Source organism: Bacillus rossius, chromosome 1 (assembly GCF_032445375.1).
Source record: "Bacillus rossius redtenbacheri isolate Brsri chromosome 1, Brsri_v3, whole genome shotgun sequence".
NCBI lineage: Eukaryota > Metazoa > Arthropoda > Insecta > Phasmatodea > Bacillidae > Bacillus > Bacillus rossius.
The window spans coordinates 330,291,339-330,310,291 of NC_086330.1; the positions used below are offsets into that span (position 1 = coordinate 330,291,339).

The 18,953-nt window shown below is 37.0% G+C and overlaps 1 protein-coding gene across 1 annotated transcript in view; it reads right to left on the bottom strand.

Moving 5' to 3' along the window:
* The window catches only part of LOC134528076 (ionotropic receptor 25a-like), a 90,712-nt gene that overhangs the window by 69,659 nt on the left and 2,100 nt on the right, over positions 1-18,953 (bottom strand). The window contains exons 2-3 of the mRNA XM_063361316.1: positions 9,885-9,976; positions 2,551-2,697 (exon numbers count right to left, since the gene is read on the bottom strand). Of these exons, the coding sequence (XP_063217386.1) occupies positions 2,551-2,697; positions 9,885-9,954 (217 nt within the window). The 5' untranslated portion in view covers positions 9,955-9,976. The remainder of the gene's footprint in view (positions 1-2,550; positions 2,698-9,884; positions 9,977-18,953) is intronic.

An 18,953-nucleotide genomic window follows, 5' to 3' on the forward strand; every position in this document is an offset into this window, starting at 1 on the left:
AAAGATACAAGATGTTTCCCGTCACTTTTAAAGAAACTTATGGTAGGCATATACAAGGTGGTTTTTAACTTATATGGTGATGTACAAGGTGTTTTCAAACTTTAGTAGGCATTACAAAAAGTTTATTTCAAGATTAAATTGGGTATACACAAGCTGGATCCAAGCTTCAAATGGGAATGGGTACAATAGATAGTTACAAATGTTGTTTTTATATATACGTAAAGCCATGATTATTTCTCAGTTTCATTTGACTCCAGGCTAGACTCAACTTGCCTATAAATAATGAAGGTTTTATAGGGTGCTCATTGGTCGATAACAAGGTCACATCCTTTGGCAGACTGCAGATGGTTAGGTAACTTCTTCTTCTCATTTGTTTATAACTGACGTGTCAAGATAACTGTAGTCAAATCATCGGCAATTTGATACCCGATGAATTTGCGAAATAATAGTGACGCTACATTAATATATAGAAACATTTCTCGAGGGTTTCTAAGAAACTTTAGGGACATTCATATCGTAATCACGGAGCGAAATGAGGAAGTGGAAACACACTGGACTTTCATTCCATATGCATTGGTTCCGATCCCGCTTTGACCACCCTGGCTTTGATTTTTTTTTCATGTTTTATTGGAATCATTCCACGCAAATGTTGGAATGTATTCCTCGATTGTCTCTGACATGATTGTTTAAGTATTACCATCCGTAATGACCTCGTGCTTAACGGGACGTACAGCTAACTAAAATTTAAGAAATGGATCAAGTGGCCTTTTAGTAAACTTTGATTATGATAGTAATGATTATCACTATAAGATCAGAAAATCTGAAGTGTTCGATGACTTGCAGGGTAGATTAGATGGTGCTATCATTTTTTTCCAATAAGAATAACTTGCTTGTTGTCTGACATTCTAGCATTTAATGGACGGAATGTAATCCTACCACTAGGTTGGTGTCTGTGTGTTATTTATTGGTTTGGACTACTTCACTGCGTGTCAAAATGACTGTGGCCGAATTGAAGACGTCACCGAAATAAGCACAATCCGACAAATTTCCGGGACTCTAATCATATTGAAAAACTATTTATACCTATGACATACATACAGGAATATTACAAAATGGTTCAATTGATTCGCCCGAAATTCAAAAGTTGACCATGTCTAGCAGAGACATCGGTTGGGACATTTACGGAAGTTCTTTTACTTGATCGCGAGTCTGTGGTCAGGAATGACAAACGTTCATCTGCGTAATCGCTACTCTATGGCTCAGGAAGATAGACGTGCATCAACGTGATCCCTAGTATATGGATCAGGGGAAGACTAAATAAAGTGCGTCTACGTGATCGCTAGTCCATGGATGGGTGAAGAACGAAAGTTATTTTACGTAATAGCTAGTCTATGGACGGTGGAAGATACAGGTTCTTCTTTGTGATCGCTAGTCTACGGCCCAGGGGAAGACATCAGTGCGTCTGATAGCCAGTTGCACCATTAGAATTCAGGCGTGATCTCGAGTCATAAGAAGATTTGATTATCGTTCGACCACATTTTGTTTCACTGATGTGTTTCAAGCGTTGAACGAAGATCACTGGGAACTTCTGTGTTAACCGACTCTCAGGTGTGTCCATAACAATGATCTCGGATCGACACTGCACCAGCAGACTTGGCCGGGATTTTCAGGCTTTATGCGGATTAATGTAATCAAACGTAAATATAAGAGTATTGTTTGCAAAATTTCAGAATATATGTTACACATATCAAATTTTTTACTTATTCTTGTGTTACATACAACCTCTTCTCACATGAATTAACCATATTTTAAAGGTTTTTAAATGCTTGTTATTTTAGTTTAGTGTTTTATTCAGTCATGATTATTTCCATATTTATTAAAAGGTTTTTTTTCAGTCAAAATCTATTAATATTCCAGATTCTTTCGGTTTATGTTAACTTTTAAATACCAGTATATGTTTTCAGTCATTATTAAAAATCAAAAGATGAGGCAGCGACTATATCATATGTGCTGCTCTCTTGTGGCAATTGCATCAACCATTTGGCCGTGTCACAATCGATTGTAGTGACTTCATATCGATCCAGACCACCAATTTGAAATGCTCTTAGCGTTTATTCAACACTGCTTTTAATACTCTCGCCTGAGAAGGGAGTGTGGGCTGCAGATGCAGCAAATGGGGAAACACTCCTATCCAAGGCGGGAGTATTAAAAGGCAGGAGAGCTTCCAAGTAGGTAACTGCTACCCTGATGATGGCGCCTGCAACGACGACCGAAACATCCGTGATATCTTCGCCTCCGACGCGGCTGCAACCCAAAAGCCAAGTAACTCCAGACAACGGCCGCGCAAGTTGCGATCTTTATAAACTGCTGCTGCCTGTTGTCGCAGGTTGGAAAATGTATGGACTGCAGTTGACGCGAACGAGGTTCGTGTACGTAGTCCCAGTGTGTGTTGGCGCAACGTTCAGAGGAATGGTCCTCGGGCTGAGATCTCTGTGCCACAGGTCGAGGAGCAGAACGGCGGCCGGGTCCCAGGAGGAGATAGAGGCTCACCTTGCTGGAAGGACTCGTCCTCGTTCTCGCGGTCGACGGCGACGGGCACCTGGTCGAAGCGCGAGCCCTCGTGCCCCTGCTCGGCCGCCTGCAGGCCCGCCGCCACCATGTCCACCACGTGCGCCTGGTTCTCCTCCGTCAGCAGCACTGTTGGGCAGGACGCGGCTTCGGTCACTTTCGGAAACACTGCAACTTTTGGGCACTAGGCTCTGAACCAGCGCGCGGTCTTCTCGTCGTGCACTGGGCAATCATTCAATTCAAACGGTAACCGTGACATCATGTGGCGGGGAAATTAAGATAAAAGTGTAATACTAGTCCAAATGAGTGCTTTCGAGAATCTGCACTGGATATTTCATACCTCAAATTTATTCTGAAAACACGCGTCTTAGCCATTTAAACTCTCCTATGAATACGGTTTGAAAACGAAATAAGGAAAAAGAACTACTCATACGGCCTCGGCGTAAACAGACACCTCACTTCTATCTCGAGCAGTTTTTAAATCGCGTGATTTTCCCTGGAGCTCTGCAGACCGTGTGTGCCCGGGGAGACAGGGCACTGGACCGGGAATGCTGTCTTCTGCAGGGCAATGCCCGGCCACACAGCAGTTGCCACCTTGACACTCGTCCAATATTTCGGCTGGGATGTGCCACCCTCCGCCCTCCCCTGCAGGACAAAATTAACGCCCCGTGACCTTGACGCGTTACGACCCGCGAAGAGAGCTTCCCAAGAGGAAGCCCTTTGCGTTGGAAGTTGGGAGTACAAAATGCGTTTTTCTTCGTGGCTCCACAGAGTTCTACAGAACTGGCATTGGCAAGTTGGCGTGTCCGTCGGATCGTCGCCTCAACACCATGGCTAGTATGTCGAATAAAAACTACTTCAGGAATCACAGTGAGTGCAGTTCACTTGTTGTATTGAACTACTCTTGTACATCACCGTCCCCATATTGCAACATCCGAAACATGGCGCTTGGCCACGCCCCATGACGGGTGTTAAGTGCGCATCAGAATATCCGTCTTTAAGAGGGATTAGGCCTCGTCATCTTGGATTTTTCCATCGTTTTGCTAAAATTCTAATGTTTAACTATTTATCCCAATTTTTTTTTTGGTCTGGCAAGGCACAACTAATATCTCCCAGATACCTTATATGCCTTGTTGCAACTACATATTTACTAACAGGCTCCAGTCTGTAAGCGCCGCGAGGAAACAACTTATTTTACGCGGCCGACTAACCAGGGGTGCAAATCTGTAGGATTCACAAGGGGTGTTGGGGGGGGGGGGGGGGCGAGAGCGGTGCGCGTGGGTTCTGACCGACACAAGTCACCTCTGGACAGGGTGCTTGTATGTTGCACACTGCCCATATGTTGGCCCATATTCATGCAGTAAGCAGCAAACTTAAAAAAAATATAAAGAACGTTTTCCATAAAACATGGTTTTGACGTTCACTCTTATCAACCCTGTTTCACAGACACGATTTTGCAAGTCATCAGTGAGGGGTTTCTTGATTCCAGGGGGCCCGAGTCCTCCCTCCCTCCTCAGGGATTTACGCCCATGACTACAATCTTTGAATATATATACTGTATAGAAGTCGCCAGCCCAGGTTAAAATTTCTAATACGGTTTGAGGTAGTTGGTTAATTCACCGCCGCAATCGCCACCATCTCTAGGGCATCGACTTGTGGTGGTTCCTAGCGGACAAGTGTCGAACTCTTCAAACACCCCTTCCCCCTCCTGTTGAACGACCTTGATCTGCAGTGAATGATAGGTGGGGGGGGGGGGGGTGCGGGGAATGACAGCGGGCGACAGTGCTGCGCTCTAACGTGTAAATAACAACTAAGACGATACAGGGCGTTACGGCAGCGCACTGCAGCGGTGAAGTTCCCAAGCTGCTCATCATACGCTCCTGAAAAACGTAGAGTAAATCCTATCCACTCGCGACTTCTATACAGTATATATATTCAAAGCCACAACTATCATGATAATCTCACCAGTTAACAAGTGTTAGCCGAAGCTAAGTCTTAATGCGACGTCATACCAAAACCTATAGCAAGGGAGATTCATTCCAAGCGGTACCAAAATATTTGAAATCAAAAGACGACAAGTCCTATCCCCCCTTAAGTACAGTCACTTCCATAATGTTCCCACACGACGAAAACACTTTGCTTCGCTCAATGTTCCCGGCGTACCCAAAGCATGCCGCAGACCGTCAGCCAGTATCCACGTGGTAATGCGTGCACGGACACCTCTGGTGGCAAATGTTACAATGAAATCTCACCGCTGCACCTACTGTCATAGAGTGAGACAATGCGACTCGCATCCCAGACGATCCTGATGTCGGATTGCCGCGTTCCCCCGCAACAACTCCAGCAAGTGTTAACACTGTATCGTGCAACACTACAAGCCCGATTGCTTCTAAACTGCACAGAAAGCATTTTTATGCACTTTTAAAAAACTATTCCATTAAAACTAATTGCCAAGAAATAGTTTGAAATAGGTACTACAAGAAATATATTGTAATTTGTACAACACATTGCTATGGTTATTTTTGCATATACGATATACGTTTATCGTTCTAAAATTGATACATAATATTACATTTTTATGTTTCATTCAAGATTATTTTTTAAACCAACGACTTTATTTTGTTTGGTTATATTTATTAAAATACGCAGTTTATACGGTTTATTAATAACTTTAATTATTGGCGGTACTGGGACAACACAAAGCATAAATTCCCGGTTAAGAATATGAACCCAGTATTACTGCAAAGGCTATTTTGCTCAGCAAAAGGTGTTAGCCAACTTGAGAAAAGTTTTGGATAGTTAATAATATTTGTACAGGTTGATGAAATGTAAAATTTTTTATGGACTTAAATAAGGCTAACATTAAAAGAAATGATATTAATTTTATAATATTTTGATTTTTTTAAAATATCATATTAATATAATTTTTATTTTTCTACTTTGTCCCAGAATTTCATGGTATATATATCTATAATTTTACAATGCATACATAATTACTATATGAGCTTTGAATACAACGATAGTTGTATTATTAAATATGAATCTTTCTGCGTTTGTCATTCATGAGTCTAGTAGAACAGTGTTATTGATGTGTAACATCTTAGCTTTGGCATACGGCTTTTGGTAGGTGTAATTTCGTAAATGGAACGGAAGTCGCATAGAACGGAAATGTGCAACCACGGTGCTGCAATCTGTGGCGGATGGAGCGAACGAAAGTTCATTCAGCTAAAATGAAACTTTTTAGTATTTACTGTCTAGTGAATTTTAACAAGATGGGCAGTATTTTAAAAAAAATTCACTATCAAAATTTTGGCCCAAAGCAGTTTCATCATATAGTTTAAAATTTCAATCTGCAAATATAAGTTTTCTATAGTTGATGTAGCTGCTCCGGCAGCAAATTCTAGCGGCGGGTGCGGAAACTACGTGTGATTCGCGTCAATAAATGTAGTTGAAAACACCATTTTCGTATATCTACTTTATATTAAGTGTCCGAATTTCGTGTTATAAGTGTATTTGGACTCGCTCACATTTTGTATTTGTTTACGTTATTGCTCAGCAGGGTTCAACACTTCCATAGCTTTTCTTTTTTAGTGGCTGGACCCAAACAAACTGTGTGCGGGATGTCGAGTTGTTAGAGGATTTCCGGTGTGAAGTGTAGGTATTTTAAATAGTACCGATTAATATTTTTTCTCTTCTAAATATTTAGGTTAGGGCTAGCCCTGAAGCTTACAGAGAAGTACAACGAATGAGTAGGATCATGCAATTTTTTTTTTCCGCGGAAAGATCTAAACGCTCAATACACTGCAACAAGTTATACACAGGCGACAGCGGTTTCTCCCTTGCGATTGTCGTCTACAAGAGAAGTCGTTGTCCAATTTGGCTGGGCCAATCAGGCGCAGTGTGCCGACAGCTCAACCAATCACCAAACACAGACAACGCAACAATCATTTACCACACAACTACGCTGTTACTTTTTTTCTGTAAACGGAAAATAAATATTCATGTAAAATTTAAGTTATTTGTAAATTTGTACGTTTAGATTAAAACAACTGTATATGTAAAAAATAGTGTTTGCAGTAATATAGGGAATTATGATGCTTTGTGTCATCCCAGTACCTCCAATAGTGTAAAGTTATTTGTAAACCGTCCCGTGAATAGCTTTCCAGTATTAACTCGCACATTGATAAGAATATTATTACTAAATAATAATAATTAATAATAAAATATTATTTTTTATTAATAATAATTAATATTAATAAGAATATTAATACCAAAGTTCATAATTTTTTAATATTCTAATATATTTTCCATGGTTTAAAAACAATTCTGCTTGAATGAAATAAAATATAAAATTATGTGCCAATTTTCGTCAGAAATACTCAGTATTATCTCGTAAAATGTATTTAATTTATAAAAAATAATCAAAACCATGTGTTGTACAAAGTTACAATATCTTTCTTTTAGTATTAAAACCTATTTCTTGGCAACTGGTTTCTAAAGGAATCTTTGTAAAAGTACAGAAAACTTTTTCCGGGTAGTCTCGACATCCTATCGTGAAAACTGTTTGCCCCCTTTCGAATGAGTTAATCACATTTGTTTATTTAAACGTTTTGTTTAAAATTCTAATCGTTTACCTTGCGAGTAATACCTGCATTATATCATGGACCCCCATTCCAAACGACTTAGAGGCGGTCACACGAGACCCATAACTACTTCAGGTAAACATGTTCAACTTTTCCGTGCGGTTACACACAGTCTGGACATGTTTCGTTCGAGGCCATTTCTCTCATGTCTCAATCAACCTAAACAGGTTGGCAAAGTAGTTCAGAACGACGTATCTTCTACATAAAAATCTAATTGGCTGTTTAGTGTAAGGAGTATACATAGGCGTGCGCACGGTAGGTGCCACAGGTGCCTTGGCACCACCATTAGGGTTAACGTTATTTTGTTTTTTACAAGCAGAAATAATACATACTTACAAAAATCCGTATTATTTCCAAAAAAAATATGTTTTCCAATCGTGTCGAGTTACAGATATGTGCTCATAACACTATCAGTATATCAATTATCAATCGAACCAACTATACACACGGAAACAAGCCAGTTGAAATTACTTGTGTTGTACACGCGGGCCGCGGCTACGAAACTTCTGAAAAGTAAATACTTCTCCTAGTTCTCCTCGAATTACATAGAATGCGCGCTTGGTGCCCACTGTTCACTCCACTCGGCAGGCGCACGGAATAATAGCCGCCGTCCGCCCAGGGGCCTAGCCAGGGTTTTTTTTTTTTAGGGGTTCAAACCCCCCCCCCCCCCTTCCTTAGCACCAAATCTTTAATTAATTTCTTATTCATCACTCAAACCAACTTCATATTAAATTTAATAAAATTTTTACAATTACAATATTTAACTTTAAGAACCGAAAACTGCTAAAATAGCACTATTTTACACCTTAAAATCCACATTTTCCCGGGTGAGGACCCCCGGACCCGCCGCTTTAATACGGGGGGGGGGGGGGGGGGGGGCATGGTTCTTAACACCCCCCATACACAAATCCTGGCTACGCCACTGCGTCCGCCAGGTAGCACTACTGTGTAGTGTTTACTCTTACTGTTTACTCATCAGTTTACTGTTCTAATGAGTACACGACTACAGCCTGTGTTTGTTACGTGGATCACTCATTAATTAATTATCATTTTATTTTCACTAGTTGACAGTGGTTATAGTTCGTTAATTGCTGTATATATATATATATATGATGTATAAGTGGGTGATTAAAATTAAAAAGACGGATCCCGAAAATGATTACTCGATTACTTATATGCAGTCGCCGACAAAACATTTTTGTTGTATTCCAAAAGTTAAAACTTTTGCCCACTCTTATTTGTGTATTTTTATTATTTTAAGATTTTACATATTTGAGGTATGTTACAAAAACTCCCTTGATTTGTTGATTTTAAAACTTAACATATGAGAATGTTTTTTCTAGAATTTATTTGGCGTCTTCAGAAAACATTTAAGTACGGTTTTTCAGAGCCACCAGCATGAATTCCGTGCAAACAATTGGTGCAATTTACTTTATGGCTCAACAAAGCTTAAAACTGTAAATAGTTTAGTAGTTTTCCTGGCGATTAAAACGTTCAAAGCCATAATTTGTCATAAAAAATGTTAAAATTTTTACATCTGTGTATTTAATGTTTTTGTTCGGAAACACCTTAAAGAGCACCATTTTGCGCTTTCAAATCCAAATTTTTCCGGGGGAGGACCCCCGGACCCCCCGCTTTAGGCTCGGGTCCGTGAATGATAAGGCTGTTGTGTAATCTAGCACCACCACTACTGAAGTCCTGCGCACGCCTATGAGTATATAAACAGTCTTTCGCGATAAACGGAAGAACGTAAAATTGAGAATGTTCCTGGCACAATTTCGTCTAATATATTTTACCAGCTGCAACAAAAATTATTAACAGATAAATATTTTATTGTTTTAAAATTGATGCCGACTGTAATTCACCACTAATTCTCTAACATAAGTACACTTGCTCACATGAAAAGGATCCACAACACATTCATTCGATGACAGTAGACGATCGGTTTTCGAGTTCAACACACTTTATACCAACTGCATTGTAAAAAGGTCCACTTAAACCTGTTCGCCTGAAGTAGTTCAGCGTTCCGTGCAATTGCGTCCTTAGTTACGGTTTTTAGTAGTTTTCCGAAATCACTCAGTGCAAATGTTGGAAAGGCTCCTTGCTGCAGTCTATCTTCGGTTCCTTCTCCGATATCCATGTTCTGAGCGATTGTGTGTTACGTTCATAATAACATCGCTGTAGAAGTTGGAAGGGGGTGGGCGTTAAGGGCGACACTGGCTTGAAAATCGCGCGCCTCTTCGCCTCTACGCGCCAGGTACGGAAATGGAGCGCAATGTTTTGCGTCGGTAACGCGCCTATACGAGACTTAAGCGATGATTCTATAACTATAAGATGAAATATTTAAGATGAAGACTTTCTGCGCGTATCCCACATGATATAATGTTTCCAAATTTTTCATAACTAAATAAGGCCATTAAAATACCCATATGACCAAATACAACACAAAATGAAACGAAACAACAAAGCAAAACTAACATAGGAAAGTGAAAATGCTCCTATATTGTATTCGTAATCAAACACCTTAAGGAAATTCTGAACTGCTTGTAAATGGAGTGTTAACCTCTGGAGTTCTGCACGTTTTGTAGTGGCTCAAACAGGTTGCCAACTTAAGCCTAAATTAAATGAAAAAAATAATGACTGGTCATGAGAAGAAAAGTACTATTTACTTACGTATTTTAACAAATTTTTGTGCACATGTCAGCTCCAGGGCCAGTGTGTATATGATCACGTGAGACAGCATCGTGTTGATTACCACGGTAAACCTGGAAAAAAAATTACAGAAGCCGAAACAACCAGCGTAATGTGATAAAGTTTTCAGTCCGTTATGTTGATGACAATCACCAACTCAAACAAAACAAAAAGTGAATAACGGACGACATGCATCATTTTTGTATCAATCGTCAGTACATTATTCACTGATGACGATAAAAATTAATAAACTGAAAGTTTTTTTTTGTAAATAGAACAGATGAATTAATGTAAGATTTCAGATATTTGTACATTTTGACATTTACATACAACCAACTGTATCACTACAAAATAATTTTAGAAGAATTACTGGGTTCGGATTTTATCCGGCCATTTATGCTTTGTGTTGTTTTAGTACCTCCACTAGTAAAGGTTATTTGTAAACCGTTCACTAACTAACTTTCCAGTATTAACTGTGAATATAATAAGCTTAATAAAATTAATATAGTCAAACTGTTGAATATTCGATATTCGATTATATTTTCCATGTTTTTAAAATTTAGATCTTGAATGAAACATAATTTAAAATATAAAATTATGCACCATTTTTCGTAAGAAATACTCAATATTATTTGGAAAAAAAATTTGTTGTCTGTAAAATCGGTTTACGGACGATAGTTTAACGTGACAACGTCATAATAAAACATTGATGAAATGATTGATCCAGAAGAAAAGGAAATATCATATTCGGCCTGAGACTGAGCCGTAATAGGTTTTTGCAACCAAACCATTTAGGCATTAAAAATTTTATATTCTTTGAGGAAGAAATTTTTATTTTATTTTTCTATCTTTGTATAATAAAATCTACCTCTGCATACTTTTATGAATAAAATTGAATCATTTTTATTGAATTATCACTATTTTGTATGGATACAAAGGAGTGAAATGAAATGTACAATTGATTAATAAATTTACTTTTATTTGCATTCATTAATTCAAATATATTTATTACTTTTGAAATGTTTTGTGTGCCGTATTTATTTTTACAAGTACAAAAAAAAATTCGCCGCTGTTGGGATTCGAACCGACAATATATAAAATTGAATGTTGACGATGCTGACCGTCCGACCACGAGACCATACTCGTCAAAATATAGTTTGAAGTGGGATATACATGTTTATAAAAATTTTGTTCACGGTATGGGAATAATATTATTTCGTTTTTATAACACGATTTTATAACAGATACGCATCCCAAATACACCAAACTTATTTATAATGTGTTACAATAATTTTTAAAACATTGTGCAAAAGATCCCGGGTGTAATTTGAATTATTATGTGTGTAACTGTAAAACACCATTGTTAGTTAAAAACGTATTTGAATATTCAACATTACTTTTAAATAACCGTACCGATTGTGCTGAAAATCGGTGACGATCGTTAAATTACATAATATTAATAATTCAAACGACGAAAATATGATTGAAAAGTAAAATCAATGGTTGTTCCAATCGAGTGGAAGAGATGCCACGCATGCGTACTATGAGCAAACAGGACACATCCGTAGTGGAACATCCGTAGTGGGACATCCGTAGTGGGACACTTTTTCGTGCGTGCAGCCGGCGTTCATCGATTTATTAGACGTTGTCACGTCAAAAAAAAATATTTAATATATGCAAAAACAACCACAGTCACGTGTTGTACAATGTTAACAATAATTGTATTGTAGTATTACAAAGTATTTCTTGGCTAGTGGTTTTGTAAAAGACAAAATTTTTATCTGTGCATTTTAGAGAGAGATATAGTAACCAAAAGACTTCATCTTGTTTTCAAATAGTTTACCCTGTGAATTCATTGGAGTTTAGTAACGAATTAATTTTTTTGGGAATTACTACATTTGTGATGATACGGTCGATAATGTTTGTGAAGACAAATTTTCAATATAAAAGTTTAAAAAATATTATTGCTTAAAAACGACGGAGTACATCGGAACCTAACTATATATTTTTTTCTTTTAAACATACAATAAAGAGTTTTCCCAAAAAAAAATTTCATCCTGTGTTTTAAACTAAATACTTTGCAACAAAGTTAAAGGTCTCTTAAAATTTTTACTATTGATTTGAGGTGATAAATATGTATTGTATAACAAATTATTTGGTGCACAAGTTTTGTATTCGAAGAACGAAATGCACACTTTAATTCAATCCAGGTCATACATAATCTAAATATTTGCTCATTTCTACTATTTTTAAAATTCTTATAATTACATTTTAAACATTAAAAAAGCTTATCATGTAGATTTTATGTCATTATATATTAGTTTAATAGTACTTACATTTCCCTAAGACGAATATTTAATAATTATGTAAAAATTCTGATATATGAATTTCAATAAATATATATATATTTCATAAAATGGTATTTTGATTATGTTGATTATCATTAAAATGTAAAAAAATTATTTTTTGTTAAATAATTTGTACTATGTCATAATATAAACTTACAAGCAGAAACTTTTATTCCTTTTCACCTATTTTGCAGGGTGATTATCGGAAATTAACGTTTCTAATTCCAGCGATTAGCATTGTGTGTTTCTAAGTCAATCAAAAATTTTCCTTTGATCCTGTTATTCCCAAGAAAACATATATTCTAACCTTTCCATTATATTTGAAAACGAATTACAACTATTTTAAAAAGTTTGTTACCGGTGTCTTGTCAAACGGTAACTATTTTTTTTTTTTTGAAATTGTAAGCAATACGGATTTTTCCTTATCATTTATTGGAAAATACCCCTATCCAGTGAACGAATACCCGAGACCTATGACCCAGTCGTTCAGCTCGAGACCCGACTCGAATAGAGTGGAAGGGACGCAGTTCAATGAAGCGTGACCCATGAGGTCATGACCCGTGATCCGGGTCATCCACACCACGTGACTCCCTTCTACCTCAAGAAGGCAAATGCTGGGACCCGGTCCCGGGATCCGACTCCAGGCGTGGCGCAAGTGGCGTAGAGGTGACCATGGCCCCTACAAGGTTGGGGTTGGGTAGACCCCTGGGTCCAGGGCCCAGCCCTGATTTTTTTTATCTCAGTGTGTGAAATTAAATATACATACTCGCTGTGGTTATTATAAGTAAAGCTTAGTTTGGACTTATAAAACAGTAACCATAATTTTACCCTGTATGTTCAGGTTAAATAGCATTCTAAAAAGAGTGTTGGTAAGAAATAACCATGCAATTATAATATAGCGCGTGGCTGTAAAATTTGGAGAATGGAGGGGGCCCGTCTCCGATCCTGGGCCCAGGGCCCGTAACGGAATGTGGAGGCCATGGAAGTGACACTGCCTGAAGCGTCACGTACAGCGGAGACGCCCGGGGGTGATCAGATCGCGGTGGCGGCCATTTTGTTTCGCGAGCGAGCGGTCGGGGTGCGACGCCAGGATCGTCGCGGCAGACGTCACGGCGGGGGAAGACGGAGCGGACGTTTCCGGACTTCAGCATCCTGGTGTCGCGGAGACTCGGAGCAGTCGCAGTCGCCGCATACCGCCTTACGGACATCGCTCAGCGACTGGGCGGCCAGCTGAGCTACTGACGTCAACAAGGCGAGTCGAGTAACGCACTTGGCGTCCTCAGAACGGGACGGGCTTGACTTCCAAGTGGGATTGTATTACAGTTTGGAAAGTACTCGGACCCCGGGACATAGCCCTTTATTCTTATTGCTTATTTTTTGTTTATAACTAAAGGAGATTAATGACCGTTGCGGAATACGCTCTTAACATATTGGGATAGGTCTAAAGTAAATATTTAGTGGTGTTTGTTAATGCCTGAATGTAGAACATGTATACAGTAGGTTAATTCTGTGGTAAACATAAACTCGATAAATGTAAAGAAAAATGTCAATTTAAAATAACTTGCTCTTTTAATTTAAATAAGTGCGCTGATTTTTGATGTGTGGCTAGTCCTCTTCAAGTTTGGGTTCCGCCTGGTTTGAGGGCTGCTGTTATCAAAGTCTTGATGTGACCGATTTATTGTATTACCATCTCTTTAAAGTTTTATATTGTCTGTTCGCAGCTAAAGTCTGGAGCCATCTTAGAGGAGTGAAGCAAATGTTGTCAGCCTATCAAGCGTTTAAGTTAATACCACTTGTTCACTTTACATTATGAGCCCTATGTCTTTTAATGATAATAAATGTTGTTATTGTCATAGCACACCCTCGCTGGTACTTTTTGAAGATTGTTGGAGGTACCCCCAGTATTCCCCGACAAGTTTTCACGTAGTAACAATATTCAAGTATCAAAGTAAAAAATACCTTAATTGAATGAGATAAATTCAATATTTACCTGGATTAAAAATTAAACAATTGCCTAAAAAGATTATTAAGGATTGTGAATATTGTGATACAGTGTTCGGATTACTCAACTCCTAAAAAGTGATCCGTGATAGATCTCCAGCAAGGATGGAAGCCGAAAGATTAGAAAGTTGGAAACATTGCGGACGTTATCGTCATCTTGCGGGATTTCCCTGAGAATTCCAGTTCCCCTTACGTCAATTCATTGCGTCAATGCTCCATCATCATCGCTGCACCTCTCATAATCTCCAATGACTACCATGATACATAAAGCCTCAATTCAATCATTTAACTTAAGCATGTTTAAGTGAAAACAATTAATTTAATCCGACTACAGACAGTATTTTTTTTAATATTATGGAAATTTGAATTCATGGATAATCTCTAAATTATTTATTGTTGTATCCAAAAATTTATTTTGGAAGTTATTATTATTTGCTTCCTGCCAAAAATTACTATGTTTCTTTTATATGATTATTAGAAATCTGATACTTCTTCATTTTTCGCAGTCTCCAAAAATTTGCTTTTAAAGTGGGGTCATCACCGCGTATTCTTATCAAATAATACAGTATTCAGCGTATAAAAAAAGATATTCTGGTTTTTGCATTTGTATTTTATTTTCAAATAATTATTTGAGTTCCAGGAGATAAAATTATCTTAATTTTTCTTCATCAGTCAGTTCAAGTAATTTTTTTTAACGCTATGAGAAATTCCAAGCATACCAATAACCAGATATCTGAACATATTGATAATAGCATAGATTTTTTTACGATCAGGGATTCAAATGTTATTTCAATACTAATTAAGTTGGCCACGAATACAAAATAATGATCTGATTATTACAAATGTGGCCCGAACAACTACGACCCGCCCAACTTTCCTGTCGGACTTGGCCTAAGCAGTAGGCGCTCCCAATTGAACAAGATGGGCTTCGAAGCATTGGGACAGTGCCGCTTACATCATCCAAGAATTATACACTCGTTGATTCTCCTTTATTTGTTCATGTGACTTAATTGCTAATTAGAGGCAAGCTTTCGTGCATGGCTTTTTGTGGCATTAGTTGTATTACAAAAGAGCACAAAAATTATGTTGTAACCACTCAAATAAAATTAATAATTATTTTAACCAAGCAATACTTGAAGATTTAAGGACATAATAACATAACTACATCAAGGAGGTGTAATAGGATCGCCCATTTTGGTTTCAGAAATTTTTAATTCTTTATAAAAATTTTATATTCAGATATTATAAATTTAGCTTAGTTGGGGGCAGAGATTGCATATGAAAATATTCTTTAATACTGAAAGATAGTGTCTTATAATAAGATTTTTGTAATCAAAGTCATTTACAAACCACTTAAACAATACTAGTCGCCAATATATTTACTGGGGAAACTATTGGTAACAGCTAGTCACTATTAACTTCATGCATTACATTAAATTATATACTAAACTTAAACAAAGCCAAAATTTGAAACTCAAACGACATACAATGTTTATGGCCTAAGGACTGTTGTATTGAAGATGGCGTTTTGTTCAGTACTTATTTCTCCATTCTAAAGCTACTGCTGTTCACTGTAATATTTAATTATACACACAAGGGATATTTTTAAAAGTAAGGTCCTTTTGGAAATTTAAAAAACCATTTAGTAAAAAAAATTTTATTTGCAGTTTTAGTTTACTATATATCTACTTCACATTTCTGCATAATCGTCATTCAGTTCCAAGCACTTTTCATAACGCTGTACAAATTTCTTTAATTACTCTGCATAGAAGTTCACTGTCTAGAAATGAAACCAGTTTGCAATTGTAATTGTGTAATGTTTGCAGTATTTATTGTTGAGCCAACCAAAATTACGCCCTTTTCGTTCCAAAACACGGTAGCCATCATTTTTCGACTCGAGTACGGATATCGCTCAAATGTTTTCCGGAGATGTTTACTAAGCGCCTGTACTTAGGCTACACGCATTGCGTATTCGAAGACCGTGATGCCTATCGCCAAGGTGTCCGTTCCTTTTTCAGGGAGCGAACTTACATGCAGAGGGGTTGAAGAAACTGGTGCAGCGTTACGAAAAGTGCTTGAAACTGAATAGTGATTAAGTGAAAATGTGAAATAGATATGTAGTAAATTAAAACAGTCAATAAAAATTTTTTTCTCACTAGTTGATTTTTTTAATGACCAACGGACCTTACTTAAAGAATATCCTCGTGTGTGTGAATGTATGTGTGTATTTATAGCTACTGAAATTATTTAACGAGATTTTGCTGACTGGTAAATCAGTGCGTTTCTCTGGAAATATCAGTGGAATTAAGAAACATATCAGGGAAACTCAGCTACCAGATTAAACTCTATGAGTCCACAGGTTCGAGTGTATCAATTTTAACCGATTTGTAATCGAATTTCACAATACTATTTAAGATATTTTCAACGAAGGACGCGCCTAAAATTAACGAATTGTAATTCATAGCTTACGATGACTCCGTCTTCGTAAAAAACTGCTCCCGGACTCCAACTAAGGAGTGCTTGGTTTTGTTTTAAACACGAATAACATTTATGTGAAGGGATGAAGAGTGATGTGGTGAAGACAAAAATTCTTAGAAGTTTTTGTTAAATTTCCAACACGATTTGGTTTTTTTTTTATATGTTTAAAATAAGTGAATTCCCGAATATCCCTGGAACATATCGCAACCAGTAACATTCGAAAAAAATTTAGGTGAGTGTTTTTTTTTAACAAGAAAATTCATAATTCAGTGTGCGAGGTCATAACGCTATTATCAGAACGCAAAGTGAGCTTTGATTGCATTTGGAATTATTGTGGTGAACTCGCGCTGGATCGCAAGTACAGCACACTTCAAAAACGCGCTCATCATCGTCCGAAAAAGATCGTCTTGCGTGACGAGTCATCGCGCGGTTGCTTAGCAACAGGTCAAAACAAACGCGGCGCCATATATCGTATTACAGGTGCCGCTCGCAGGACACCTGTTGCAGCGCGTCGATATTTGGCCACGCAACTGAACGCTTAAATAAAATGTCCGACGCTTGGATGATTTAAATTTTATTTTGTTAGTTTGACTTAATAAATAGGTGGCATATAATTTAGAAAAAATTCCAACGACATTAAACTCACATACACGAGCAGATGCAAAACTTTAATTAACTAAGCTCCTGTGTTTTGACTAACATGAACTAACGAAGTGTAGTGGTGTCACGACGTTTTTCGTTTTAGTATCTATTTTAAAGACTGCTCTTTGATTTTTGTGTTTTTAGTTTCCAAGCCCTTTGCTAGCTTTGTTTTTACTGAGCATGATTGTACACAACTTCTTAATTACGCTTCATAGCTAAATCTCCATCCTATTTCGTATACAAAGCATCAACTTTTTTTTTGCAATATTTGGTTTATCTTAAAAAAACATTTTATGATTAATATTTATAGTGGTTAGTAATATCTTAGAATTTTCTTTAAAATTTTTTATCAATAATATTTATATTGCTAGTACTACCTGACAATATATGGTTTACTTTTTATATATGTTACCAATACAACTCAGTTAGTTGAGCCAAAATAATAATAATAATGTTCGTCACCCGATTGAAAACGCTTAGATCAAGTGACGAGAGCTCCTGAAATACTTCATGGTAAGCCTACTGTACAATGTTTTGTAAATGAATCCGCAATGCTTTTGGAACGTAATAACTTTAGAAAATTCCAAAGTGATTATTTTACAACCGTAATTGTCGCATTAACATCACTGCAGAAAACGCTGCTGCATAAATAGCTAAGTGTACAGAAGTGCCATTTCAATTTTTTTTTAATAATTTGGAAAGAGGTTGTTTGCACTTTTATGATAATAAACATCAACTCTTGGTTAGGACTTCAGATTCCCAAATAGGTAATATAATTAGTTTTTACTTGATTGGGTTTTTTAATGGTCTAGTTTTTATGCCGTTGCGTGAATCGCAAGGCGGATTTCTAAAATAATTTAACGAAATAAATATATTTGAAACCTCACACACATTCATGCCTTACATGGCATTCTAACAAAGAAATCTTCATCCTGTAGGCAATGCTTCAACCAACGGAGCTACAGAAGTAAAATTTGGAAATCAAAATAATTGTTAATTGAATATTTTACGTTTTACAGTCAGCATATTTGCTTAGAAAAGTAATTCCAAAATATTTAATGCACTGTAGATTTTAAAATATAGATAATTGTATATTTGTACATTTACACGATAACAACTGTATCACTAAAAATAAGTGTTCGCAGTACTACCGGGTTCGGATTATTACCCGGGCATTATGGTTTGTGTTAAAGTTATTTAATAGTTAAAGTTATTTGTAAACCTTCCCTAAATAGCGTATATTAGTAAGCACGGTAAAACCAAATAAAGTCAAATTATTGAATATTTGATTATCTATTACATGGTTTAAATAAATTATTCTTGAATGAAAAAGATCAATTAAAATATAAAATCATATGCCATTTTCGTTAGTAATACTCAGTGTTATTTATAAAAACGTGTTTCATATACGCAAAAATAACCGAAGCCATGTATTGTATTATTACAAACTATTTTTTGGCAACTGGTTTCCAAAGGAATCTTAACAGTACAGAATTTTTTTTCCCCCTGTACTGACGGTTTGTCACGAGATATGGAATATGATCAGCAGGTTTGGGTTCACTTTTCCAGCGTGATGTCCATT